Below are 27,982 nucleotides of genomic sequence, written 5' to 3' on the forward strand. Positions count from 1 at the left end.
TTTTTAAAAAGTATCTAAGTGTGTGTGTGTGTGTGTGTGTGTGTGTGTGTGTGTGTGTATATATATATATATATATATATATATATATGGTAAAAGTATATACTCATTTGTACTAGCTTTATTCTCCTTTTATTTTGTTTTTCTCCTTTATTCTATTTTACTTATTTCACTGCATGTTGTACAGCTATAACTAAGCTTTTGACAAATAAAATCTTGAATTATGCGTTGTAAAACGCATAATTGTCATTTATATCTGCATAAATATAGAAAAATATATTTACAATTTTTCAATTGTATTGCAATATTTTTAAACTTCAGCAGCCACTAGTGGACTGAAGATGGTTAATTTTATCCAAGCTAACAGAAATCCATGTATCTTTTTTTATCAAATAAAAATCTCCCTTTAAATGTGAGAATTTAATGGAAACAAAGTAACCTGCAATTTGCCTGGACATAAACCAATCCAAAAATATACAATTAATGCTAATATAATATTTCACTGTGTATGGTCGAAAGGGTCAAATGACTATTTGATTTGTGTGTCTGACTGACTTGTATATGTCTCCACTGTTTTTCAGAACTGCATGTTGTTTATGGCTAATTAAACTGGTTGGCTATTGAACCACACTGTGCCAACTAGATCCAAACACATTTAAACTTTTTCATCTTCATCTCATTGTCTCCCTCTGATGCAGAGGAAGAAAACATGTTACTGCCACTGGATGTAAAATAGTGGAGTGAATTAACAACACAGAGGACCAATTTTTGTTGCACTGTATTTATTTATTAGGTAGGATATTTATCCATCATTAGACACAGCGCTTCAGGGGGTAAAGCAATTTGAAACTGACCCATTATACAAAAAGAATAAGGTCACAGGACAAAACAGAGAACTTAAAGAAGATAAGTGAAGACAAGTGAGCCCACAATTACAGTGGTATAAACTTCGTATATATATTTATATTTACATATATATTAATTTGTAATTACATGGAAAAAAGGAAATGAAATGTACAAAAAGTATTTACAAATCAATAAATAAAGCCAGTTTACACATGCACACTTGCACACACACACTCACAAAAACTCAGGCACACAGAAGAAAATGAAAATGCAAAGGTACAAAGGACATCAAATCTCATACAAAATAATACAAAACAAACATAGAAAAAAAGAATTTTTTTGTTAATTTTTTTTAGAAAGCTTTTTCTTAAAACAGTGAAAGGGAGCGATGGCACCAGATTAATCTGATATTCATTAGAGGGTGACCTTTCCTGATCAGGCAGTGCTTGTGAAAGTGAAGCGTCTAGGATGATCTGTGAGATCTTTGGCCCTTTCCATTTCTTTTTACCAAGAAAAGCACACCTATGGATTCAATAAACACACACACACAAAACTAGAAAGACAGATTGGAAGGCAACAAACACACTGGACAATTGGAAAAGTTAATACCGGCACATGATCCAGATCTTCCCATGGTGAATCAAGTAGGAAGGACCCACCTATGTGAAAAAGAGGCTTCACTCCCATCACAGAACTGGAGGATCTGTAGGGCATTCAGAGATTCCAGTCCCTCCTCCATTCATGCAAACCTCAGCCTATTCATACAAGTTACATCACAATTTTTTTTACAAACTTTTTTTTCTCTCAGTCTATGAGGCACAGGAAACAGTCAGTGGACGCACAGTGTTGGAATCTCCATACAATGCAACGGGCATGGTTTGGTCTGCAGAGGTACTCTTTCATAGGAAACACTGAAATCAGGGACGCCACATTAGCTAACACTTACAGGTCCCTCTCAGTTTCAAGTCCTGACAGTGGTGGTGGTTGAAAGGATTCACCATGAGATGCTGTGTTTTATTAAGAGACGTGGTCTTTGGCACGGGTGAACTGGACCATGTAAGGGTTAGTCGCTGCTTTTTCCTATGGGTTACATCTCGCCGAGCGAAGTGAAGCCCTGCTGTCGAACTGGTCCGTGTTCGCGAATGTGCTGTATTCATGGTTTGGGGGAGGGCATAAGATGGTGCAAACTCTAACAGAGGAGTCAAATTCTTACATTGTGTAACAAAAGACAGAAAGTTTAAGGGAGGAAAAAAAAATCACAGTACTTTACACAACACAATTTATTAGTAGCCCACCCCTGCCCCGTTCCCTCTCTCTCTCTAGTCACTATTTCACTTCCGTCAGCCCTCTTTGTTTTGCCAGACCAATGGCAGGAGTTTCTGGCACCCTGGCAATCTATCCAATGGCATGGGCCAACATTCCCTGGAGCTAAGAGGGGACTCACCATGGGAACGGCAGAGAATGTTCCCCTTAACAAATTAAACAAAACAAGTGCCTGGCAGACAAAAACCTGTGGGAACAGTCAACTGCCCTTGACTCAAAAAGAACCACCGTTGTGTGACCTGACCTGTAAACGCCATTATTTTTCAGCATCCATGGCACGGAGACGCTCCCAGTTTTACCGGACTATCGTGACTGCACTCCCATGGCTACCAGGCTATAAAAAGCATAATGAGCCATTTTCACTGCACAACAATGGTAGCCTGCTTCTCGATGATTTTTAATCCTGGATTGGACATTTGGCCTACCAGGTTATCAGCCCTGGGTGGTAAAAGCAGAACGTCGGAAGTGTGGATACCCAGGAGAGTGCTGCTAGCTGAAGTATTTCAGAGATAGTTAGCACCACTTGGAGGAAAGGACAGCAGAACAATACTAGTAAAGTAGTGTGTTAAAGGTCAGAGAGTTTTAGTCATAATGCCCCATTACATGAACTGGACATAGTTTTCCCCACTATTTAAGGATAAAAATAATGCATGAGTCTGGCATGCAGTCAGCCAGTTAAAGGGTCTCTTTTACAGTACTGTGAGTGTCCATAAGGGAGTGGCTCTGGACCACGCTCCTCTTCACAGGGTCAAGAGGTCTCCTGGTACAGACTGTCATTTCCACTGTCCCAAAGCATCCCGGTGGAGGAAAGGTTTGGCAGGAGTCTGAATTGAAGAAACTGGTGCTGTTACTGCGTTGGAGAAGGTATTAAAAAAAATACACCATCACCTCATCAACAGCGCACCTCCTCCACGATTCGCTGTTGTCCATAAGCCAATCAGATGATGACCTAGACTAGACAGCATCCGGTTGTGGGAGGGCAGCTGTGACCAGAGTGCAAGTCTGGATTCTGTAAACATTCCTTCATCTGAACAGGACCTGTAAGTGCTCTCCTGTCTACAGCCTCTCAGCAATTAGGTTAGATAGTTGGTGGGTGACTTTTGGCTCACAATCCACCCTACTGCGCTGAAAACCAGATAGTAGGTGAACAAAGCGAGGCCCTTTCGCCACAGAAGTGGTTTCAGCCAGAATACAGACATGGCAGTGCCGAACAGGAGGGCAGAAGGTCCCACATGAAGGGCAGACTGTGGACTTCAGCTCTCTCAGAAGATCCCCTTGGCTATTTTCAGGCCTTTCTGCTTCATGCGGGGCAGCGTGGAGCTCGCCACATGCTTGGTCCGACCTGCTCTGGGGAAGCCACGCTTCTTCAGCACAAAGTCATAGTTGGCTGTGGAGTTCATGGCATAGAAGACATTTGCATTGTCAGGGATCTTCAGTTCTAAAAAACAAGGGAACAAGACAAGGAGTCAGCGGCCTGGACAGAATTGACCAAAGTAGCAAATCAATTGTTAACATCGATCAGGAAGTACCTGAAATAAATAACCACAGTGTAATGATGTAAATAATATCACTATATCCAGTCTGCACCCATTACATGTTGATGTTTTGATGGCTGTATATTTTATAATGTAAGTTTATTCACAGCATATAGTTTGGGCTTCCCTGTGCTCCTCTACCTAAAACACACATTGTACTAAGCTGTGAAGATGCTGTCAAAACTTCCTACTTATGCCCATGAAATGGACTTGGTTCATTTGGCTATGCATCCCTGTTCCCTTTATAGTCTTTTTGTCTTCCCTTTACACTGAAATGTGCTGCAAAGAAGGACGTGTGTTAGTTACCATGGCAACAGAACACAGGCAGACAGTGGCACCACTGTCTGAAGAGTGATGCTGAACCATGAAGATGTATTGCTATGGTGCAAATCTGGAAACATCATACTTGCCCTACTGTGTGTCATACTGTGCTGAGGATCAGACGACGACAGCAAAATGTCAAATGTAAAGTGTGTGATTGCAGACCTTTATCCTCTGAGATCTTCTGCAGAAGCTCATACTCCTCTGGTCGCTCACGGTCAAGGTTGTGTTTAACCATAGCTTTCCTGATGACAGCCGGGGTTTTGTCCTGACTCGTTACCTGTGTCAGAAAGGTAAGGAAAGCACAGCATGATGACAGAATCACCACTGAATCGCTCTCATATTCTCTTCATTCTCTCTAATGTCTTTATAAATTCCCCACTTCCCCTCTCACCAGGATGCTTTTGTACATGTTGCCGTTGTCCACGTCCAGGCTGACTCGGATGATGCAGCAGTCGTCCACCTGCTGGTTGTAGAGGGGCAGTGAGAGGGACGAGTAGCTGGACACACCAGAGACAGAGCGCTTGTGCGAGCGCGATCCTGTGACTGGTGTGGATGACACAGATGAGGACGAGGCACTGCTGGAGCCCGAGCCGGAGCCCATACCAGACGCATCCAGAGAGGATAGTGAGGTGGACTCCCAAAACTGACCAGTGGAGGGAGACAGAGATCAGACTCATTTCAAAAGGCACTACAAATGTACACTTCTCAGCATTTTGATAACAATCTTAGTTTATTTAAGCGGTACGGTGGTAAAGAATGTGATGGCAGTTAAGGATGTGTGAAGAAAAGGAAGGGTGAAAAAAAAATTCGATCAGGTCCATCGAGAGACACACAGACAAAGCAACCAAAGTGCCCAAAATGATGCCTGGGGATTAAACCAGACTCAAAAAGCACCAACAAAGTCCATGAAATAAAATTCAACAGGACATGCCTTGATGCAAGGACTGAGAGAGAATCTGCTCACCACTGCCTATAGACACACACTCAAACACATGGCCCCAGACACACAAACACACCCTCATACGTAGCGACCACCACCCCAATACGCCCAAGTGTTAAGAACATGAAATGGCCAACAGATGGTGACGGTGAGCCCTGAGAGAAAAGAGAGGAGAAAAGGAAGAGAAATGAGCTCCATTGAAGCACAGAGTAACAGGAAGTGGAGAGAGTACCGTGGGCGCCAGGTCAGCCATCGGGCCACACTTCCCTAAGGTAGAATTGGAATGTTTTACGCAGGGCGTGGAGGTCTATAAAAAGGAAGTAGAACCATGGTCACTAGTGAGCATCGTCTGTGTGGCTTTTCAGGTTTCAGAGCCGTCTAGTCAGAGCACTGAAACAGCATGAAGAGGTTAACTGCTCAGGTAACTCGCAGTCAGTCATTGCCTCAGCATGTGACACAAACCCGACAGGGTGTCCATGGTGAGATCAACAGAGGTCATGCAAAGGGACCTGGCCCGCCAGGACAAACACACACAGCAGCAAACCAGATACTGTGGGTCTTTACATTCTGCATGCTAAATGTATTCATGTAAAACATTTCAATCATGACAAATGTGACATTTGACTTCAAAACAATGACTGAAGTCACCCTGGTTCAGTGAGTTATTTACAATCAGATCAGCCACGATGTATTGAAGTTTAGGAGGAAAATCCTGGGTCTGAAGACAAATTAATATTTATTTATATACTGTTTATTTATACTGTAAAAAATAAAACCTTTGTATTTAAAAAACATTTTTTTTCATAAAAAAAAACTACTGTTTTTGTTTGTGTATACATACAGTGATGTGAATAATCACACTGGCATGGTCGGTGACCTTTATAGCTTCATGACTGTTAGAAGTACAAGTGTGTGGCACATTCTCTTCTAACACAAAAAAAAATAATGATGCTGGTCATTGTTTTGAAACGTCACATGGCCTGACCTTTAATGGTTTTATCAAAAAATTCAATTTGTGTAGACATGATGTCTATTAAATTTCCTTTTTTCTGATTTAATTATAACCACTTATAATTATAACACACACACACAAACACACATATCTGCTCACCTTTTTCTCGTGAGCGTCGGGTGAGTCAGAGATGAAGCTGATGTTGATCTCCTCCACGTCAGAGCTGCTGGAGCCGGCAGAGGTCACGCTTAGGGAGTCGCCCCCATCCCCTCCTCCGCTCCCGGACGAGCCGCCCAGGCAGGAGGCGTAGCGCAGCTGGTCGAACGATTTGGAGTGGGAGCTGCCTGCGCTGCCGCTGCAGCCGGCCTCGGAGCCCACAGGCTGACGACTGAGCAAGAGAGACAGAGAGGGGAGGATTTTTTTTCTAAAGGCTTATTTATCAATGTTAAAAAGAGCGGCAGGAAGAAAACAGGTGATGAGCATGCACCATCATGACAGGGGGGGAGGGGATGGGTTGACAGGTGACTCACTCGCTCCAGCGTTTGATGATTCCAGTGTTCTTCTTGGCTTTAAGTGTGTTGGAGGCCGACTCGGACAGAGGCTCGATGTCACAGGATTGACTGTAACTGTGGTCAAAGCAGAAAGTGTGTGAGTGTGTCACTGTCCCTCAGTTAAGTACATGAAAAAAAGGATTCTTTCCCATCACATTCATGCCCACAATCACTTTTCACAAACACTGCTTCTCTTTCCGAGAAATTCTCTTCATCTCTCGGCTCACTAGCTTTCCTCAGCTCAGTTTCTCCCTCCCCTTCCAGGCCTGTTTTTCTCATTTAAAAAAACCCAATTCATCTGGTTTGTGCATCAATGGCCTCTCATTTAACCAGTAACACTAACATTAGGACCATCAAAAACTTCTCTCTCGTTTTCTGCCTGCCCGACCTCACCTCTCGGCCTCGGTGAGTTTCTCCACCCCAGCGAACCATTCTCTGAAGCGAGAGTTCCGGATGAAGTTGTAGTTGTTACAGGCCAGCTGCAGCAGCTTGATCTGAGCAATCACCTCGAACTCCTGTAGACAGACAGACATTGTGTAAATACACTACAACCACAACAATCTCTCTTTGGAACGTCAAGAAAAATGTCATTTCTCCTCACCTTCCTTCTCTTCTCAAAGTTGATGAGTCCTCCCTGCAGACAGAGAGGAGTTTTAAAAAACCTGCTAACCTGCGGTTATCCATGGAAATTCTTTTTTGTAAAATTTGGCAACCAGATCATAAACAATAAGATCTACATCTCCATATAGGAGTAAATAAACTGCTTGGAGAACTTAATGGAAGTGCAATCCTCTTTTTATTGTTTGTTTTGTCCTGTACCTTCATGACGTATAATTTTGCACTCCAAAATTGCATTCAAGTGCACACTTCAGTGTGTTAAGAGCTGCAGCACTTACATCCAGATAATCCTTCATGGCTGTGTCCATCATCACCAGGTCTGTCAAGAAGGTTCCCAGGTAAGGAATGGTGCCCTGCATCACACTCTGCAACACATCCAGACAGCAGACACAGTAAGACCATGCCTGCATGTGTGTGTGTTTGTGTGTAGCTGTGGGTGTGAAGTCATTACGCGGATTTATTTGAAGTGTTTGTGCGATTGTGTTAGTATTGCTCCTGTCGGTGGCCACCTCCTTTCATGCTCGAAAATTGTCTTCTAATTATAAACTTGAATCGATTTGCTGATCTGCAGCCTGCAGTTGATATGATTGTCCTCTAGAGGGCAGGATATTCCTTCTAAGAGGACCAGGGTGACTTTTCACTCATGAGACACAAAGTGACCTAACAGCAGAATGCAACATCAGAAAAAAAGATGAGTGGAATCCTCTCTACTGAAACGTCACAGCATCACACCTTCCAGACAAAACTGTGCCGCATGGTGTCAGGATTTGTGTGTGTGTGTGTGTGTGTGTGTGTGTCTGTGTGGAGGATAGTGAGGTCTTTTTCATCCGGAATAAAGGCTGCTCATCGCTTACACTCCTATGCTGCGTAAGCGCAGTGTGTCAGATCTATTCTACAGGCGTGGGAATGTATTCACAACATCGGCCACTTCACTTTGTTTCTCTCCCTTCCCCTCATTTTTCGTCCTGTCGCTTTTATCCCTCTCTCTTTCTTTCTTGCTCTCTCACAGGATATTTCAGGTACCCTTACCAGGTCTCTCTGCTGCTGCTGTCTCTTCTGCGCCCGTTTCGGGTTGATCTCCAAGGTGGCAAATTTTGACGTTCCTTCCTACAGAGAACAAAGATCTGTTACATCAGTGTAAGGGAGGACACCAATGCACTGGACACATTTATAAACCATAAAAAATGGGCCGCACTGGGAGTAGTAACCTGGTAACTAGATGAATGTTGGCAGGGGGGCAAATTTCTACTTGCTATTTCTGTCTGACCCTGGCTGGCACTGGCAATCCAAACAGAGAACCTTCTGGCTACCTTCTCATACAGTGAAGCTAGTCTGTTGGCCGTAGTGCTCCAACACACACACTAGGGACAGCCCCAACTGGTACAGACCAACCCCCAAACACTGAAGCCTTCTGGACAGCTGTGATGTCAGGGGAATCCCTTTATAGCACTGTACCTGCCAACAAACATCATCCACACGTCATTTCACGTGCTCTCTCACTCACACACACACACACACACACACATCTGGCCTGAAGGTTGCATGGAATGTGAGGAATGTGAGGGTCTGAGATCCCACATGGGCGCTGTGCGGCCTTTCTCTTCATTCAAAAGCTCATCAGAGCAAAACCCTACAAACCTACACACACACTCTCTCTTTTATATAAACTCCACCGTGTCTCGTGATCTCACCACATCAGTAACTTGATATTGCTCAATGAGAGGAGCTAAGTACAAACTGATCCAACCAACGCTCCACGCATCCGGGAGTGATGAAAGCCACCCTGGAGTCAGGAGGAGGATTACTGTCAGTTCTCACTCCAGGAAATCAGCTGCAGCTATGGCAAGAATGTCTTTTGTTTTCTCTTAAAACAGTGACTGGGTGGCTGGATTAGGCGCCCCGACTGGAGATTAAACACTGATCTGATTTTACGCTGCTGTATCAACAGAGTATGGCTCTGCTTAAAGCTGCTGAGAAACAATCGTGACACCACACACCTTGATGAGCAGCTCCCGGCTCAAAGAGTGGTTGTTCTCATCCGAGAAGATCTCCGACAGTTCCTGAAAGATGCGGAAGTTCTCCCTGCAGAGCAAGAATAATGGAAGATCACATTTTAGTATCAAAAACACTAAATACGCCACCAAATATAAGACTCATTTAGGATTGTCCCCACCTGGACACCTCATCCCATGTCCTCTTCAGCCGGTGGACTGGGTTACACTGCAGCGCTGAGAGGATTGCCCGCAACGAGGAGAAGTTCTTTAAGATCCGGCATTCCTGGAAGAAAATAAAGGTTTTCTTGAATGGGAGAGTCAGTGCTTTGTGAATTGCAGGTACTAAATTAATGTGTCAACCAGAGTAACCATAGCAACAGCAACAGTTCAAGGAAAAATTTGTTTCAATGAGAACAAGAGTCATGAGATTGCTTGGTCGATGCAATCAAATTACTGACTTCTACACACCCTAATACCCGGGTACCCCTACCTCCTCACTGTTAATCAACAGGAAAAAAAACCCTCAGGATATATACGGGTCAGGGTCAGCCGTTTGAAGATGAAATTCTTTTAATGTTGCTGGCTAGCATCTCTTCGGCATAAAAGATTTCAAGGGAATGAAAATATTGTTTTGACCTGACAAATGAATCGTTTTCATATTTTGATGATCATGTTTTGATGCCTAAAGCACAGCGTCTCACCCTGGCCACCTCGATCCAGCGCTCCACCACCTTAGCACGTTGTGTGGGCTTTAGTGAGCGGTCACTCAGGCAAGTGGCGATGACGCAGTTGGTGACGCAGTTGAACTGTGTGACAGTGGCACGAATTGTCGGGGCCAAGTGCTCTTTCCCTTTCTTATCCCGCTGGGACCAGATGCTACCCAGGCAGTGGTACGGTACCACCTTCTTAAAGAGCTCCTGAGGGTACAAGGATATGATACACAAAGGGTTAAACAGAAACATGGCACCTGGGCAGAGGATGGCAGAGAGAAGGGTGTTTTTTTATTGCTATTTCTCAACAATAAGATAGGGCAGTCTCTGGTCTTGAGTTATATTACATCGCTGTCCAACACAACAGGAAACAACGCCAACCCTGATGAACTATGGGAAGCTCACTCTCTCTCTCTCTCGCTGCGCAAGCTATTTTATTATTTTGATCAGTGTCCAGTTCCTCATTTTGCCTCAGGCTATAATTATGTTGTGTAACCACTGAATGAGAACATTGAGGATTAGAGGGACACATTTGGATCTCTGCTGTGAACAGGCTGACGTTCTCACCGCATCCATCAGGGTGAATTGCTCTGCCACCACGGTTGGGTCAAAGGAGAGGAAGTCAGGTCGGTCATAGTCATACCCATTCTCTTCCAGCAGGGTGAAGGTGCAGGGACCATGGTCCAGCACTGAAGACAAAAACAAAAAGGCCATGTGAGTGGATAACCACACCTATCCCAGCCAAATCTGGTTTCTGATGGTGTGGTTTCTAAAAAAAAAAAAAACACTTTGGAAAAAAGGAAAATAAAGATATTATCCACAATGACTTTCATTCATAAATGACAGGTGCATTATTCTAAAGCAACATAGGCCTCATGGTAATAGGTGCATTCAGACCAGAAAAGCAGTAACAGGAACTAGCCACCAGGGGAGATTCCCCAAGAACTAATTTACCCTAGGGACATTACTCTGGTTGCATTTGTCCTGACAGTAGGAACCGTGAAGTGACCAACAGCAATGTTATTTAAGAACGCCATTCAACAATGTGACCTTTCTTTTAATAGCCTTTCTTTAGCTTCTTAATTTTAGCGGTGTATGTACAGGTCTACTCAAAGCACAGAAATCAAATAAGTGTTTTAATGCCATGACCCTTGAAGAAAGCATTGGATTTCCGCTTCAGCATACAAGTTTAGAGGTGTGTGGAAGAGTTGGGCAATTTTCTATTGCTCCTGTTCATTTCATGGTTTGTAAGACATTACAAAGTATTAAGTATTACATTAAGTATTAAAGGTCCCCTATTATGAACAAAATGTTTTTGCTTTTATATAGGTCTGAGTGGTGCCACTAATACTATACTATAACTAAAGTCTCTTTTCTGAAATTCAGCCGAGGTGCAGAATTATAGCCACTTTGAGCCAGTCCCACAATGAGATTTCATGTGTGTAGCTTTAAATGCAAATGAGGAGGAGAGAGGCGGGACAAGGAGGATAGCGGCCTATTGAAGTTGAGAAGGCATTCACGGAAATTATGTCATCAACACCATTTACGAACCACAATGTTTGGTGCAAACAGGCAGTCGTGTTGGCATTTTTCCGGACAAAAATTAAAGGAACCCACTGGTTCTTCAGGGGTTTGTGTGATGGAACTAAAAAAATACATTTGTGCTCAGTTTTACATCCAATCTTTTCAAGCCATGTCGATCCGAGGGTTTTCCTTTTTTAGGGGAGGGGTGGGAAATTCTCTGAACAGACAAAGCATGAGAAAGGGGCGGTAACCTTTCCCCTTATGATGACATCAAAAACCAGGGCTCCCAGAACTACATTTGTTCCTAGCTGCAGAGGTCTGGCCACAGCAAAAAGGGAACTTCTGGATCAGCTTTGTTATCATACTAGGATACTAGGATTTGTACACCCAAGGTGTGATCTGGCAAGTGTACGTGTGGATCCTGCTGCCTCACCTTCCTGCTCTGGCTCCTGGTGCTGCCGGCGGTGGAACTGTGCCAGCAGGTTGCAGGCACGCCGCTCCATGTCTGATCCCGGGAAGTTAAGGTGCAGATAGGAGATTAGCCGCCGAAGGCAGCTATACTCTGGAGGCTTCCAGAAATCTTCTGAGTACTGGTCCAACCATGCCCCCAAGATGGAGGAAATGGTGCTGTGTTTTAAGAGATTACAAAGTAAAGAAATGCTATTGAGGGGCAAGGTTAAACACCAAGGTCACACAGCAAAAAGCTAAGAGCCCACTGAACACAAGCAAGGAAAGTTTAAAACCTTTAAAAGGAATCAGTACCATAGACAGTTCCTCTTTTTTTATCCACTACATTTTATTAAAGCTAGAACTTTATGCAATGGGAGCCACCATTGAGAGGGTTATGGGGTTAAAAAAAACAACCAGCTTAGAGAATATTAAGAAAGAGAAAAGCAACTTTATTCCCTCAGGAAATGGGTCACGCTGTGTCGAGCTGGACAAATATAGAAGCAAAGTACACCACATTCACCCGGCCATCTTCGGTTACGACATCAGTTAAAATAGCATTCTCAAGAGATCCCGTTTCATGCCCGTGCCACCTGTCAGAGCAAGATGTTTTATCTGAAGCCAGATTTGTACAGTTTGTGAGGTTGTGACATGTTACTCACTTTCTCAGCTCTGTGCGTTCATCATGGGTGAGTCTATGACCCTCTGAGGGATGAAGTTTAGCATACCTGAGCAAAGAAATCATATAAAAACGTCCATCATTTTAAAACAGGAAAAGGTGCAACATGATAATAATAGAACACATGTTTTTTGTTTTTTTGTAATGGGAAAACCAATGAGCTACTGGAAAAGAAACGGTCCATCACAAGACTTCACCAAAGCAACAAGGGACTTTTGCATGTGAAGCAAACACATTTTCAGGGCAAACATTATGCAGCCTTTATGGTTCATGCAGTTTCATGCCCCACTGTGTCCCAGAATGAATTAACCCTTTCCTCCTTCATTCCTTCCTCCCTCCTTTCATCTTTCTATCACTCATCGTCTTAAGTTTTGTATCCTAGTGTCCTTGCCATACCTGTTGAGCAGAAGGTCCAGCACTTGTTTGGTGGTGGCAAAGGAGCGATAGGTGCAGAGGAAGATGGTGACGTAGGTGGAGTCATTGCCACGGAAGGCCGACACCATGTACTCCACCAGCCTCTCCAGCGTGCCGGCTTTGATGGTTCGCACCTTGCATGTCTCATAGAGGCTGAGGGCCGAGTCTGACTCCACGCCCAGCCAGCGCTGACCCTTACTGGATGAGTGGTGCATCTGCACCTTCCGCAGGGTGATGGTGAACACCGCCCCATCCTCAACCTCCTCACCAATCTCCTGAGTTGCATTCTGAAAGACAAAAAAATTTAATAGGTAAAAAGAAATTTTAAATTACTATTTACCATGTCTGCTGGCAGCTGGGACCAAATAAATTGTGAAGTGGCTGAAGGAGACAGTTAAACAGCAGATATTGGTCTAAGTCTAGAGATGCATTTCATCTCAGTTCCTCCTTCAGAACATTTGTTTTGTTCAACCCATTTAAAGTTCTTTGTAAAAATGTAGCCCATGCCACCTGTATAAATCAGCCTTGGTGGCTAACTCTGGCCAGGTTACTGTCATTTGTACCGGTGATCTAAGACCTCTGTGGCTGTCATAAATAAATCAAAATGGCAGATTTTAGGGAGTCTGATTTCGCTGACATGAGAGACGATGTGGCATGAGGAAAAAAAAAATGTCAGAAGACAATGACAATGCTACTAAAACAGAAGACAATGCTACTAAATTAGCTGGAGCAAAAGTTGCAGAAAATAAATGGCTTTCAGGTGAGTGACAAGGTTGTTGGTGAGTAATAAGATTGATGTCCTGCTTCATACTGGCCATGATGTGATGTAAAGTCTCCATGCAACCAATTCTTAGTGCATGGACCACGTTTGCTAACATCAAGTGACCATTATAACTTTAACTAGCAAGCTAGTTTTTCCTTGTTCACTCGAGTTTGTGTCCAAAACCAAGCCGATGACAAGCTAAGGGATTTCAACCATCTCAGGTTGTGTTTTCACACAGTTTAGCTGCTTATACCAGCTAAGACCAGCTGCATGGGTTTTTTTCTCCTGGGGACAGGTGGTCCCAGTACTTGTTATCATGTTAGAAAGAATCTAAGCCATGTCCAGAACTCAAACATTCAGTGCAGTAAAGCATCCTGTGGAAATATTTGCTCTGCATTTCAGGTGTCCGTGCTCGGTTCGGGGGCGAGGCTGCAGTCTTGTTTTCGGCACTATGGTCACTTCTTATTGTCACACAGACCTTGTGATTCCAGTAAACGCCACTGCTTAACACAGCATGCATAACAACTATTCGCTTAATTTACCCGAAAATGCACAAACAGCTTACTACAGGAGACCAGGCCAAACAGAGAAATCAGTGTTTTGCTCAGATTCGAAACCCCTCAAGGCTAACGGTAAAACTCAGATAGTGGTTGTTGTTGCTGGCTGGCTTGGCTGTCGCCCCGCTCTGTCTGGCCTTGTCTGTGGCCTTGTCTGACAGTGTCACCCAGCACCCCTACACACACACACAAACTTCCTGAATGATCGTGCCTGATGTATATGAAGTCCCTTTGGAGATATGGTACAAAGGCAACACATGCAAAAACACTTCCTGTACCACAGACACAAACACGCATCAAAATGTTTGGGCAAAGTGTGTGTGTGTGTGTGTGTGTGTGTGTGTGTGTGTGTGTGTGTGTGTGTGTGTGTGTGTGTGTGGATTTGTAATCAGGAACGCTGTTTGCTCTTTAAGCTTCTTTGGCTTAGAAGATGTTTAATGATGCTGCCAAACCCAACAAACAGATAGATAACCAGCACTTTATTTCAAGAATTCTGATTGGTGAATCAGTTTAACTTAGATTTGTTGGACAATATCCAATATCTAAACGAAATATTCAGTATACAGCCAATAGTTTTGGGTAATATGGGTGTAGGACTAACATGTGGTTCTCGGGTTTCATAGGATGAGGGGAAGCGACAACCACCACAATGAATGACGCTTTATCACAAACACACTTCACACTTGGTCCAAATTACAACATTAATAGCACAAGTTAAAAACACGCATACTGAGCTCTGTAGTCTGTTCACAGCATTAAAGAATCCAAACCCATTAATTCTGTTCTTTATCCAGTTAGCACATCCAACAGTCTTCTGTAGTCACACTGTCACTCTCATGCCTGGACAAGGGACACTGAAGCCAAAGGAGCTTAAAGAGCAAACAGTGCTCCTGATTACAAGTCCACACACACACACACACACACACACAAACACACGTGCTCAAACATGCATGCAGCCGCCACTCACACTCACACTCCCATCTCTGGTCTGGTTCACATAGCGAACCGCTCCCATCGACCGCAAATCCACAGCACTCAACACTCGTGCTTCCTTCTCTTCACACCTCTGCAAACACCCACATTCACTGACCAGCACTCACACTTTCAGAGAACGAGCCACACATCTGTGTGTTGGGACGACAATGGAATGTTCGTTATTGATAGTGTCGTGATGATCAATAATGTGTAATTAGTGCTACCCATAGCAAAACGTGATTGTAGAACACTTGTATACTTCTAAAAATTTAGCAAGTCATTACAGGCTGTCCAGGCTCGCTCTCACTCTTATCCAAATCCATCTGACAATATCACTGCAATCTAGAATGAATTAAAGTTTTCTTTTTGTTAATTCATTTCTAGAATTGTATTATTTTATTGCACTGAAAACACAGCACTTAACCTTAAAACCCTGTTCTTGTTCCTGGCTTGTAAACATATAAAGCTTCTGTTATATTAACAATGCAATGATTCATTCATTAGCTCCCCCACAGACGTTGTATTGATGTTTGGACCAGAAACTGCTTATTAGATGTCTGCTTCCCCTCAGCTCTCAGTACAACGTGTTCCCTGACAGCACGGTGTGTGGCTCTGTGTGCACAGCTCACCAGAGATCAGCGCCCACCCACCCAGTCTTCTGCGCTCACAGGTAAGGTGGACCTGATAAACTGGGGTTTAATGGCTCATGCCTGTCAAATACTGTTTAGGGCGTTGCCATGGCAACAGAAGCCCAAGCACTGCCGCTAAATGCAGTCGCACCGTGGCATCCATGACGACCGAAACAGAAGCGGATCGGGCAAAGGGTGCAACACGCAAAACACACAATAATCAGGCAAAAACTGAGTCACGCAAAGATTGTTTCTGAGTGGCCACACACCTCAAGGGGAGGACTGAAAACCCCGAGTTCCCGACCCCTTTGCCTGCCTCCAGGCTAAAATTCCTCCAAAATTCCTTCATCCCCCTCAGTTACACACAGAGTCAGCATCGGCTCAGCGGACTCTACTCTCCCTCTCATTATTGTCTTTACTCACTGATCAAAATTCCAGCGGAGCTCAAGAGAGGCTCCTGTGCTGCAGCCCTGGAGCTTACAGCAGAGGGAAAGCAGAGATGAGGGGGTAAGAACGAGAAAAGACGCAAAACAGCACGGAGATACATGAAGACAAAGCGGAGACTAAGCTGGCTTGGGGAATACAGATGACCCTGTGTGAGACTGTAGGCGCTGCTTTGATGAAGTGGGCACTTGAGTCACTGGTCAGAAGTGGTGAAGCTCTGCAGGCGGCTGTAAGTGGGAAAGCAGTGTTGGTGGATTACTCACCCACTTTACAGCACAAATCAGCCCGGACCTCACACACAAACTAACAATTCTACACCACTGTGTGTGTGTGTGTGTGTGTGTGTGAGTGTGTGTCTGTGTGTGTAGAAGTTAGAAGATGTTTAATGGTGCTACCATTCCCAACAAACAGATAGACAATCAGCACTTTAATTCAAGAATTCTGATTGGTGAATCAGTTGAACAGATTTGAAAGTGGAAGTGATTGTCATTGTGATACACAGCACCACAGCACAAGATGACACAACATAATGTGTCCTCTGCTTTTAACCATCACCCATGGTGAACAGTTGGAGCCATGAAAGGCGCCCGGGGAGCACTGTGTGGGGACGGTGCTTTGCTCAGTGGGACCTCGGTGGCTTGGGATTCGAACACTCCCAATGCGCTATATATTATATTGAGCATCCAAAATATTCAACATTCAAAAAGTGATTATTTCCAATTGCCTGGTTAGATATCAACTGATATTTAAATATCCGATTTCCAAATGAAATATCCAGTATACAGCCAATAGTTTTGTGTAATATGTGTGTAGGACTAACATGTGGTTGAGCTGTACCGGATATTGTTCCGGAAGAAATCCCCGTTCTCATAGGACGAGGGGGAAATGACAACAACCACACTGACCGACAGTTCCTCACAAACATACTTCACTCTCATAGACATTCATCACAGATATGTAAGAAGCAACACATATGGCCACACGCTCTCCAGCTCATAATGGCCCCAGTTTTTTCATCCATCAGCAACAAGAAGCAGTGTTTGAAAGGGAGCTCCATTACCCCACGAACAAGCACGCAGCCCACTGCGGCATAAAGTAAACTCGATCTGCGGAACAGCAAGGTTGCAGTGGAGGACACTATGCCTGCGTGTCTGAGTAAAGTGGACTTACGTCTAAAACCGACCCAGCAGCGTCGCGGAGCAACAGAAGTGGAGCCTCGGCGTCCCTCATGCCGCCATCAGACGCCGCGGGGAGACGTCCGTCTGGACTTTGGACTCTTCTGCATTTCAAAACGCATGTCTGCTTATCTTTTGTTTCAACTGTGGCACACCAAGATCAATGGAAACCAGTGGAAAGCAGTCTCTCCAGTAACACACACAGCCACAGCCTAAAGCAAATAAATGGATTCCCACACCCTGGCTGCGCAGACACAAAAAAAAACTACATGCCACCTAACAAAAGGTAGATGGCCCTCTGGCAGACAAGGGCCGACTTATGCAGTCACATCTAATTCTGATTCTGATTGGGGTCCCGTCTGCAATGTGCATCACGTAGAGATTTCAATCTCAAAATAGTCAAAAGCTGAATATGTAAACGGAACTTGAAGAAACTTTACTTAGACAACATGACTACACTGAACATAAAAGAGTTTTTTATGCATTGATGTTATCGCATGTCACTTATGTTCAAACCTCAAATCCTATTATGATTGGACAATAAAGGCTATGCTGGGTATTTTTTGGTATGTCCTACTTTTTTCTTTCCAACAACACCCTTGTGAAGTCTCCCCACAGCTTTTGTCCCAGAGAGAGTCCTGTGTTTAGGAAAGTATTGGCCAGTTCAGCTTCGGAGTTTCTGCTGCATTCTGACCGGAGCCGCACGTGTTCCTCTCTGCCCTTGTTGTGCGGCTGTGTTGCTGAGGGTCCTGTATCCTCAAACTGGCTGGAACGAGAGTTCAGACTGGTGTTTGGACTGGGAGAGCAGAGTGGTTGCGAGAGCAGCCATTACGCTGCAAAGGGTGCCTGAGGCGATGTCTCATCTGTCAGCACGCAACTGGTGGTGTAGCATCCCCGCAGCATCCTATATACTCTCCACCCCACACAGCAGCTGCAAGAGGGGGGAACAATCATATGGAGTTCACGACTGCCCCTCAGGATTCCCCTTCTGTTATAATGTCTTTAACCTCAGTCGATATCTGACCGATGCGGTGTGTTAGCATGCACCACACAAACCCCACATTCACACGTTAAACTCTGTCATTCTGTCTCCTTCACACACAGTCCCACATATGCTGGTAGATTAACCAGTAAAGACGGGCTTGTGTGTGTGTTTACGTCACTGTCTGCATGTTTGGTCAATACCCCTCTGTCTAAAAAGGGACAGCAGCACAAATTCCTGCACGTGCAGACCTGACTGATTTAGGTCAGGTGGTACGATGGGACCTGAACACAGCTGAACTCTAAAGGAACTCAAAAGTGCGCACACACACACACCACCCCACAAAGCTACCCACCATCTTCCCTCACTCTGTATAAGCCAACAATGAATAAGACCAGATTTTTGAAACAGTGCATATTTTGGAAGCCAAAAACAACCAGCAAGCCTTAATGGCGCTGCACATAGAGCCATACGCCACCCACCAGCCTGCCCAGGTCATGTGACGGGAGACTTACTGACTCCTGTTTAAATTGAGGCTTGACTCTGCAGAGATCATGTGGTTGTAATTTCCATGTAGGGAGACTGACAGACAGGTTCCATTGTTATGAATATTATTTATACTATCTATGATAACTACTGTTTTTTACGTATTATGGTACATTTACATATACAACTAGAAAAGTTTGTGAACAAATTTTGATTTTGGCTTGAACAGCAGTGAAAAGTTAAAAGACAAGAGGATGAAAGGATGAAGGGGATGAGTAAAATCATTGTTAATATAGTTAATTTTGTGAACATGCTAATGCTTACATGCTAACATAAATGTGAAATGTGGTGATTGCAAGGCTGAAAGTGTGACAACTGCTGCTATGTAAAATGCATGGGAGTGAATGGCAGGATGGAGGGATGAAAAAAGAGTGATAAAGGAGGAGTGGGGGGTCAAAGAGTAAAAGAAAAAAGTTGTCCTCAGACGTGTGTGCCACGTTTCATGTCACAATGTTGAAATGTGAGGAACTGGGGAAAGGTTAAATTTCCCATTATAAGTGAATTGAAAAAAAGAGTGGATGAAAAGGAGGACTGCGGGCATGGTAACTAGGAAAAAAAGTGAATGACTGCAAAGAGGGGTTCATGGAGATTTGGTATATTGAGTTTCGGGTGTCTACGATAAAAATTGTGGTACCCATACCCTAGTCAAACTCTATAAAGGGAGTGTGGATTGCAACAGATGATGGAGGCAGAGAGAGTCCGAAGCCTGATGGGGTTTCATTTTATTTTCACTTCTTTGAACTACATGAAGAACAAAAACATTTCTTTCTTTCAAATGCACACAAAGTGCAAAGTGACAATAATATTTCACACACCCAGTTCAAAACCAGTCCTGTCCAAGAGTTGACGTACACATATGCATGTGTTTTCACACACACACACACACACACACACACACACGTACGCATGTCCATTGAAAGTCCACTCTGGAGCCACAGCTACAGATGGGCCGATATTGACCAAGCCAACTCCCGGCCCCTAATCACACACACACACAAACACACCCCTCCTCAGAGACACACAATGGCCCCTGATTCGTATGACATCATGCAATGACTTGATGTCAGCTGAGGCTCCCTCTTCTCCCACATCTGTTTTCAACTTTTTCATCTTATATAACACACAAATGAATGCAAGATTACATAATGAAAGAATTGGTTATCAAAAAGATCATTATTCTATCCTGCATTATGGGTTCATGGTTTAAAGGTGCAAGGCAATTCCATTAGTCACACAAACACACACACACTATTCAACCAAATAATAATATAACATGCTGATGGATTTAAATTCCTCACTGAGGAACCACAGTGTTGGCTGTATCATGAATCTATAGCCTCGTGTTTTACAAACAGCTCTTTAACTTTAATTAAAAAAAAATTGCACGTCCACCTCCATGGGGTGTAAAATTAAAAAAAATAAATAAAAATTAAATTAAAAATATGAATCAAAGCATGTCTTTAGTCAAACTGGGATTAAACTGGGATCCCTCTTTATTTGGAGTTTATATGACAACGACAAATACGCAGTCCAGTCCACATAATGTGAAAGTGAAAGTCAAGTGATTGTCATTGTGAAACACTGCAGCACAGCACACGGTGAACCAACAAAATGTGTCCTCTCCTTTTAACCCATCACCCTTGGTGAGCAGTCATAACAGGGGCCCGGGGAGCAGTGTGTGGGGACGGTTCTTTGCTCAGTGGCACCTCAGTGGCACCTTCAGACCAGAAACCTTATGATTACGTGTCCGTTTCCTTACCTGCTAGGCCACCACAGACCCAGCAGGCTGCATCCTGTACATCACTGATAAGCTCTGTTCATACAATATCCCTGCAGGCTTGAGCCCAGTAACAGAACCACACGCCACACCCCACAGTCACGCCACTAGCACTGAATTTTTCCCTCACGGCCGAGGAATTTACCAGGAATGGAATTTGATGTGTGAGAAGGACATAGGCACAAAAGGAACAAAGGAAGAAATGAAATGTGGCTAATGATTAGCACAACACTGATTGGCTCTCATCAAGTCTGATGGGTGGGGAGGGGTCTGGCTAAAGAAGACTTTAAAAGCCCCGTAGGGCCTGTGCTGCCCTGTGTCACTGATGACCTACAGACGTCATTGATCTGGGTTCAGTTCCATATGTGCAGGCGAACAGGAAGCCCCCCTCCTCCAATCAGCCAATCAAAGCTACAAGAGGACACAAGGTTATGGCCTAAGCATAAATGTCATGATTGATGGGTTTGGGCCTGTGTTGCAACAACACTAAACCCGTTTTCATCCATTATTAATAATTCACCCATAAAAATGCAAGAGTTCAACACTGAAAACAGGGTAAAACAGGAGGGTTTAAGGCCACAGCAGATTTGTGTGAGCTGATCAGCAGCATTAATTTGCAGCTCATTATGTTTAAGAAGGTGTTGAAATAATGGACAAGCAACGGATGCCACAACAATAAAAAGGCAGTTTACTAAAGTGGTGTCTTTTTTTTTTTCCCACCCAGAGCTGTATTTAATCTGCTTCAGTTTATCCTTCGTAATGTAAAGAAAAGCCCTCCAGTCTCCGTGTCCCAAGGTCGTAGGATCTGGAATGTTTTTTCCGTAGCTTCCTACATTTACAGACGGCTGCTGGAGTGAGACTGAACATGAAGCATCAGAATCCACACCGGGTGGCAAAGGCCAAACACGGGGCCCAATAACAGGGGCTGGAGGCAGAATTACGATCTGGGAGTGTTCCCTGTGAATCTGGACCCACCAGCAGGATTTATAGAGGCACAACCCCCCCCCCAGCTCATTACTCCATTGAGCAGAAACGAGTGGTGCGGTCAGCCTTTCGTCTTCCCAGCTGTTTAGGCTCTCCTCTTTGTGCCGTCCTTTTACATTCGGCCTGAAAGGAAGTGGCTCGATTAATGTGACAGAGCTGACCTCGGTAACAGAACCCGGATACATATGCTGCAGCTCATGGGCCTGGGAGAGACAAACCCTGGGGTGAAGTTTGACTGCTACACCCTCTTTTGTTTGGCGGGACCGAAGAAGTTCACATTCTCTAGGCAGATTGTAGATAATAGGGTGATACCTATCCCGCAGGTCGCGTGTTTACACATGAGACTTTCTGTTCTCTGTCCAAGAACACACACGCGAAGACAGAAAGGCACACAAACATCACAAGATACAGAGCCCATCAGCGGCCGTATCTGTACCTGCCAGTGTAAATACTGGCATCAGACATGCTAATATTAGCAGATGGAACGTCACTCTTACAAAAAAAGGTTGTTTTTCCCTTATGGGGCACACAAGACCAAAATATATTAGTGCATCGTTTACATTTACATTTACAGCATTTATCAGACGCCCTTATCCAGAGCGACTTACAATCAGTATTTACAGGGACAGTCCCCCCTGGAGCAACTTAGGGTTAAGTGTCTTGCTCTGGGACACAATGACAGTAAGTGGGACTTGAACCTGGGTCTTCTGGTTCATGGGCAAGCGTGTTACCCACTAGGCTACTACCACCCTATCACTATAGTGCACTGTCCTGAAAATCTGACCCAGACAATAGCCTGTTGCTCTCCTTCTGCAGTGTGTGCAGGAATCCGAAAGAATAACATTCTGCTGCCCACTAGCACAACACAGAGGAGAGGAGAGCAGACGAGAGCAGAGGAGAAATGGGGGTTACTCCTCTCGGTTTCCCACATTCCTAAGCGCTTAAGCAGCTTTTGCCATTTAACAATCAGACGGGTGGGGGGGGGGACTAATTTACTGAATCGCTGCGGCCACCGTCGCTCTAAATCAGCACCTCTGTAGGCCTGGGCTGAGAGGCCGCAAGGGCAAAACTGCAGGGAAAAAAGGAGATAAAGCGCGGGGCCGGATGGGATCCAGATGTGCACCCGCTGCACTGTATACACACACACACACACACACACACACACACTAACATACGAGCTTCGTCATCCTGTCACCACAGCACGGCCTCCACCCTCTTTCCTCTGTTTTCTTCTCACTCCATCTCCCTCTCCCATTGCACACTTTCATGTGTCCCTTCTATGCGTAAACCGCCCTCCGTCTTTCATTCTGCACCCTTGTTTGTCATCCCTTCGCTTTTTCTCTCTGCCGATGACACAACAGCGGCGGGGAGGCCACAGGCAACAAAGAGCCTCTATCTGGTCCGGCCTCGGCCTCGGAGAGGAACTCAGGCCGGCTCCGGACTCCTGGGTCAGCTGCGGTGGGAAACAAAAGCGCAGAGCCTCCATTTTCTCCCAGGCGGAGGGGAAGAGGGTCAGAAAGAAAAACAACCCTGATTTTCATCCCTTTCCCTTCTCCCCCAATTTTTTTTTCTTTTCAGCGTGCCCGAAAAGTTAGAACGTATCCAGTCCCCTTCCATGTGTTGTGTTTTTAAAAACAGATTCCCTTGGTAACCCATGCCTTTGACCCATTTCGGTTTTCTGGACGAAGCGAAAAGAGTCACCTTCGGCGCTTTCAGCAGTTTCAGTCTGACCTATATTACACACTCTCGGTTAGTCCAGAGTCGAGATCGGGGCCTGGTTGAAAGCCAAAGCCAAATTCTTTGCCATTTAGAGCCTAGGAGTACCCTGAACAAAGACGAAACCCTGGCTTTCTTCTTAGACCTGGTCACAAATCTTCCCAATCCTCAGCTTGTTTGAAAAGTAAAGCAGGTCTTAAGCCATTGCTTAAGCCTGTTCAAGGGCCTGGAGTTCTCTAGCTGTCCGACAGAGTAAACAGATCTTGGTCCGCCGCCATGCACAATGCCACATTTCATGTGGTTTAGATAGTGGAGCATTAAGGGGCAGGGTCTGATACCCATGACATCATCCAGCCCAGAGATGAATTGATCTAATTGGCTGGGCTGGACCCTGACGCATCTGTGCACTTTTCTTAATTCAATTTTACAGGCATAGGCAGAATACAAATCCCGAGAGACAATCATTATGGGAAACATGCAGGGGGGGGGTGGAGTTAAACCTAAAATAAACATGAATTTCTTTAACATGTTTCTTACATTAATAGTGTCGTCCCCCCCCCCCAAACATACATCCAGGCCAAAAGCCCATCTCCGATCCCCCAGGGTCTGAAATGGATACAGGGGAGGAAACCAAACACTTAGCCCAGGATCGATAAACAGTTAATGTCCAGCTGCCACAATGAAACAACATCTGAACTTTAAACCAAAAAAAAAGGTTCAAACAAGCTTCAACTTACTTTTAGGAAAACTACAAACAACTGTTATTTTCACCTGTTTAGGTCTGAGTGTTACATAGATTTGGTCCTTGATTCAGTAAAGCTTATACAAAGCACATTTCATCATGTGCAAATCTGATAAGAAGATCTCTTGATGCAAAAACACGGGTGGTGTTTGTGATTTAGATGTCGAGCTGTAGATTTCCTGCAGTTAGGTCGGGATCGCGTCGACATTAGGCCTAACTCAAGAAAAGGCATTACACCAAGTCAAGGTTCTACAGACAGCGTGGGCTGAAGCGGCTGAATTTCTACAGAAAACGCGCAGAAAACGGCCTGTGCTGCTGTGTGAGGCGCGCTGTGAACCCCCCGAGTGCTAAAACTGATTAGCCTTAATCAGCTAACCGGATTATAGCTGGAAGGATCAGAGTAAAAAAGAGAGGGAAAAGGAGCGCTCCCATCACTGCGAGCTCCAATGCACAATCATCCACACGCTTCGCCACACTCTTGGTTTCTGGCGTGCATGTCACAAAAGCAAACAAAGCAGCCCACACAAGGACCTGCGCTAAAACCTGTAAACACCTACATGCTACTCGTGTAGTTCAATTTGCACCCGGGGGACACTGAGCGGTTAGACCCCGGGTGATGGTTTTATACAACTGCCAAACACACAGGGGACACTTTCCCCAACAATAAAGCGCAACATTCAGGTTCCTCCATCTACGGCCATCAATAGGTGTTGCGAAACCCGGGCAACACTGTCTCCGCGCAAGGCCACCGCATAAAATACAGCACCAAGGGCTGTCCTTCACACCGTTATCTGACCTGAACAGAGAGGGCGGGGAATTAATGAGAGCGACCGGGGAATTAGATCCATCCATCGTGGCGGGAACTGCCTCTCCTGACAGATACAGATCCTAATTGGGTTTTCCATCATTTGGGTGTAAAGTCTGAAACAGTAATAAGAGGTGAGTGAGGGGTCAGAACACCAAACATCACCACTAAAGAAAAGTTCATAAATCTCACCAGCTTTCTGTTCAATGTGAAAAACACTGTACATCTCTACATTGCACACTTCCTTGCAAACATATAGATGCTATGTGAACGGCGGGGGTCAAAGTTTTCATTCCAACCCAAACTACCCCAACCATTGTTATCCTATTAATGATTAACGTCTGAGCCTGATTAAAGTCGGGTTGAAATAAAAACATTCTGTAATGGGGTCTTCCAAGAACAGGATCAAGAACCGCTGTTGCAGAGTTCACTTTGGGTTCCTTGTCTCGGCTTTTGGGTTCACGTGACTGAGAAACAATCCCTGCCAGGGCTCAATATGTAGCACTTCTACTAGTGTGTCGATGGGTGATTTACAGCAGCCCTAATGACAAAAGCACACTACAGAGAGGTCCAATTTAAAGTGCGAGCTAAGATATGTGATCTTCTGCAGGGTGGGCGCAGAACGTTGAGGGGGAAATGCACTGAAAGGAGTGGGTTGCGTCTGCTGAGGTCAGCTTCAGGACCTCAGAACCATAAAGAGCCATCTGGGGTTCTGGCAACAACAACAGCGCTCCGGAACAGCTGTACAGAGGGCCAACTTAATCCAGTCCTCAGATCTGGTTACTCTGCTGCAATGGGCAGCAATCAATCCGTGCTGACTCACAGTGGCCAGACGAATCTCACACACACTTACAGTAAACCAGAGCTAAAAATGTCTTTCGCTTTGAATGTTGCCACGACCGGACAGAATGGAGTCGCGCTGATGGGAGAGAAACGGCAGAAAAATAACTCATTCCCCAAACATAACATCGCAAATTGCTCCATCAAACTAAAAGCATCAGACACTCTGCAGCTCATGGCACAGTCAAAAAGAAGAGGAGCAAAGGTCCATAAAGCCAGAACAGCCCATAATGTAGTTTTAATGTATGAGCATCTCCCCACTACACACAATTATACATGCTGATCCATTAACAACACAGCTGTACTTATACTTACTATATATATTGAACTAAATGGTACTCTATATATCGTGTACATTTCATAGTAGTGTTGTATAGTGTAGTAGAATTGAATAGTACAATATATATATATATATTTTACCACACCCACCCACCACCAAATGCAATCACTTATTCCACCCGCCACCAAGAGCCATAATCTGTTTGTCTGATAAACCCAGCAGTGATGACGCTCTGCTGGCAGCATCAACACGTCATTGTTTATGGTTGTGTTTGTACAATACATGCCACTATAACGCATTTTTACTTTACTTCTTGCAACACAGCGCGTTTTTACCTAAACACGAGCAGCCGCCTAAAGACTCGAGTTCATCCCCAAGCGCAACCAGCGAAGCCGCGGAGCTCTAATCCGCCCCGAGACGAAGCGCGTTACCTCCAGCGCGGGCAGGTCGGGGTCCAGCTGGGTGAAGCTGTGCAGAACCACGGGACTCGCGTCCCCGGCGACCTCCAGCTTCACCCCGTCCCAGATGCTGCGGATCCTCCAGGCGCTGGCATCGAACATGACATCGGGGGATCCCAGCCTGACGCGCCGCGCCTCGGACTGCGCTCCCGTTAGATACACCATTTGGGTCCCTACAGCAAGAGATGCGTGTCCGACAGCCTCCGTCAGGAAACGCGGAGATCCGCCTCCATCCTGGAGGAGCAACTCATTCTGAAGAGCGTTTCGACTGACTTTTCATTTACCGAGTCCGATCACACTGTCCCCTCCGAGAGCGATCAGTGTGTAAACACCGCCGAATGGAATCGGGATGGCCGGGTGTCTGTCAGACCCCGCCCCCGACGGTCGAAGCCACGCCCCTCGCCTCGCTTCGGTCCATGAGGTCATTTTCGCTGCAGCGCGCTTTAGAGAAAGGGCTGTGTTGCCAAATCCGCCTGTTTTCGACTATAATTATTGGCTTTCGAGTGATGCAGAGAGTCTTTACAAATAGTCTGCACTACGTTTTGCTTAGGATGCGTGTTCTATTGTTTTCCCGTGCATAATTAAAGTCTAAATCCCCAATTTCAGGGAGTGTTGCACAATGATATTTTTGTTATTCATGGGAATGTAGTTAACTTCTTATCTTGGAACAACCAGAAAAGGTCCCATCATGTTTTAGATTTCTTAATGGAGTTTATGTTTTTTGGTTTTCACACATCTGATTGCTTGCTTCTCATTGACGAGACAAACATTGAGGAGAGAAGAGACTGTTGGGAGTCACTATGGCAGACTGTAGGCCGTACAATGATCCATCCACCTATCCATTTATTCACAACAAACAACCGTCTGGAATAGCAATAAGCAGTTTACATGGTGTGTCTTGTTAGATAGCTAGCAATATAGCAATAAACACGACAAGGTTACAAACACATTTGTTTTGTTTGAATGCAACAGGACTGTTAAATAGCCACTCCTCCCAAAAACAGACACACACCACACACACAAACACCCCCACACACACTGGACTCCTCCGTGGAGTTTTGGCTGCTCCACTTTCCACATCTGCTATTTGTTAAGTGTGGGCTGAGCTGTGAGTCACTGCCAGTAAAGTGGAGGCTGAGAACACCACCAGGGAGACGCTGGAATGTCACCGGAGGGGAGCGGGGCTTGAGGAGGCTCTCAAATGTCCAGGCATTCTGTCTTTAAATATACATGTAAATAATAGTTGTTTTTTTTTGTATTGCGTTTGTATTTGATTCTATCTTCACGGGCCTTTGTGAGGTTGTGAGCACGTCCGTTATACTGTGGGGCCGTACACCATGTGTCCTGCGCGCAAGGAATCTTCAAAGCCAATTTATGTTTTTTCGCGTGCAGAGCTCTTGTATAACGCAACGGTTAACCAGTTTCATGGCACTCCGCCTGTCTGATCATGGGAGA

At 44.9% G+C, this 27,982-nt stretch overlaps 1 protein-coding gene across 3 annotated transcripts in view; it reads right to left on the reverse strand.

Annotated features, from left to right (window-relative positions):
- Positions 1-762: 762 nt before the first annotated feature.
- Positions 763-27,982, reverse strand: part of LOC114786059 (ral guanine nucleotide dissociation stimulator) — a 46,892-nt gene continuing 19,672 nt past the window's right edge. Inside the window, exons 1-18 of one of the 3 annotated variants that reach the window (XM_028972849.1) lie at positions 26,501-26,870; positions 12,837-13,141; positions 12,424-12,489; positions 11,748-11,941; positions 10,358-10,479; positions 9,782-9,997; positions 9,260-9,363; positions 9,084-9,168; positions 8,116-8,193; positions 7,365-7,451; positions 7,070-7,102; positions 6,862-6,983; positions 6,448-6,543; positions 6,077-6,305; positions 5,198-5,272; positions 4,417-4,668; positions 4,188-4,302; positions 763-3,604 (exon numbers count right to left, since the gene is read on the reverse strand). In XM_028972849.1, coding sequence (XP_028828682.1) covers positions 3,429-3,604; positions 4,188-4,302; positions 4,417-4,668; positions 5,198-5,272; positions 6,077-6,305; positions 6,448-6,543; positions 6,862-6,983; positions 7,070-7,102; positions 7,365-7,451; positions 8,116-8,193; positions 9,084-9,168; positions 9,260-9,363; positions 9,782-9,997; positions 10,358-10,479; positions 11,748-11,941; positions 12,424-12,489; positions 12,837-13,141; positions 26,501-26,692 — 2,547 coding nt within the window. In that variant the 5' untranslated portion in view covers positions 26,693-26,870 and the 3' untranslated portion in view covers positions 763-3,428. Of the gene's footprint in view, positions 3,605-4,187; positions 4,303-4,416; positions 4,669-5,197; positions 5,273-6,076; positions 6,306-6,447; positions 6,544-6,861; positions 6,984-7,069; positions 7,103-7,364; positions 7,452-8,115; positions 8,194-9,083; positions 9,169-9,259; positions 9,364-9,781; positions 9,998-10,357; positions 10,480-11,747; positions 11,942-12,423; positions 12,490-12,836; positions 13,142-26,500; positions 26,871-27,982 lie in introns of those variants that run through there. The other 2 variants (XM_028972851.1, XM_028972850.1) reach the window with 2 other exon arrangements.

Source organism: Denticeps clupeoides, chromosome 3 (assembly GCF_900700375.1).
Source record: "Denticeps clupeoides chromosome 3, fDenClu1.1, whole genome shotgun sequence".
NCBI lineage: Eukaryota > Metazoa > Chordata > Actinopteri > Clupeiformes > Denticipitidae > Denticeps > Denticeps clupeoides.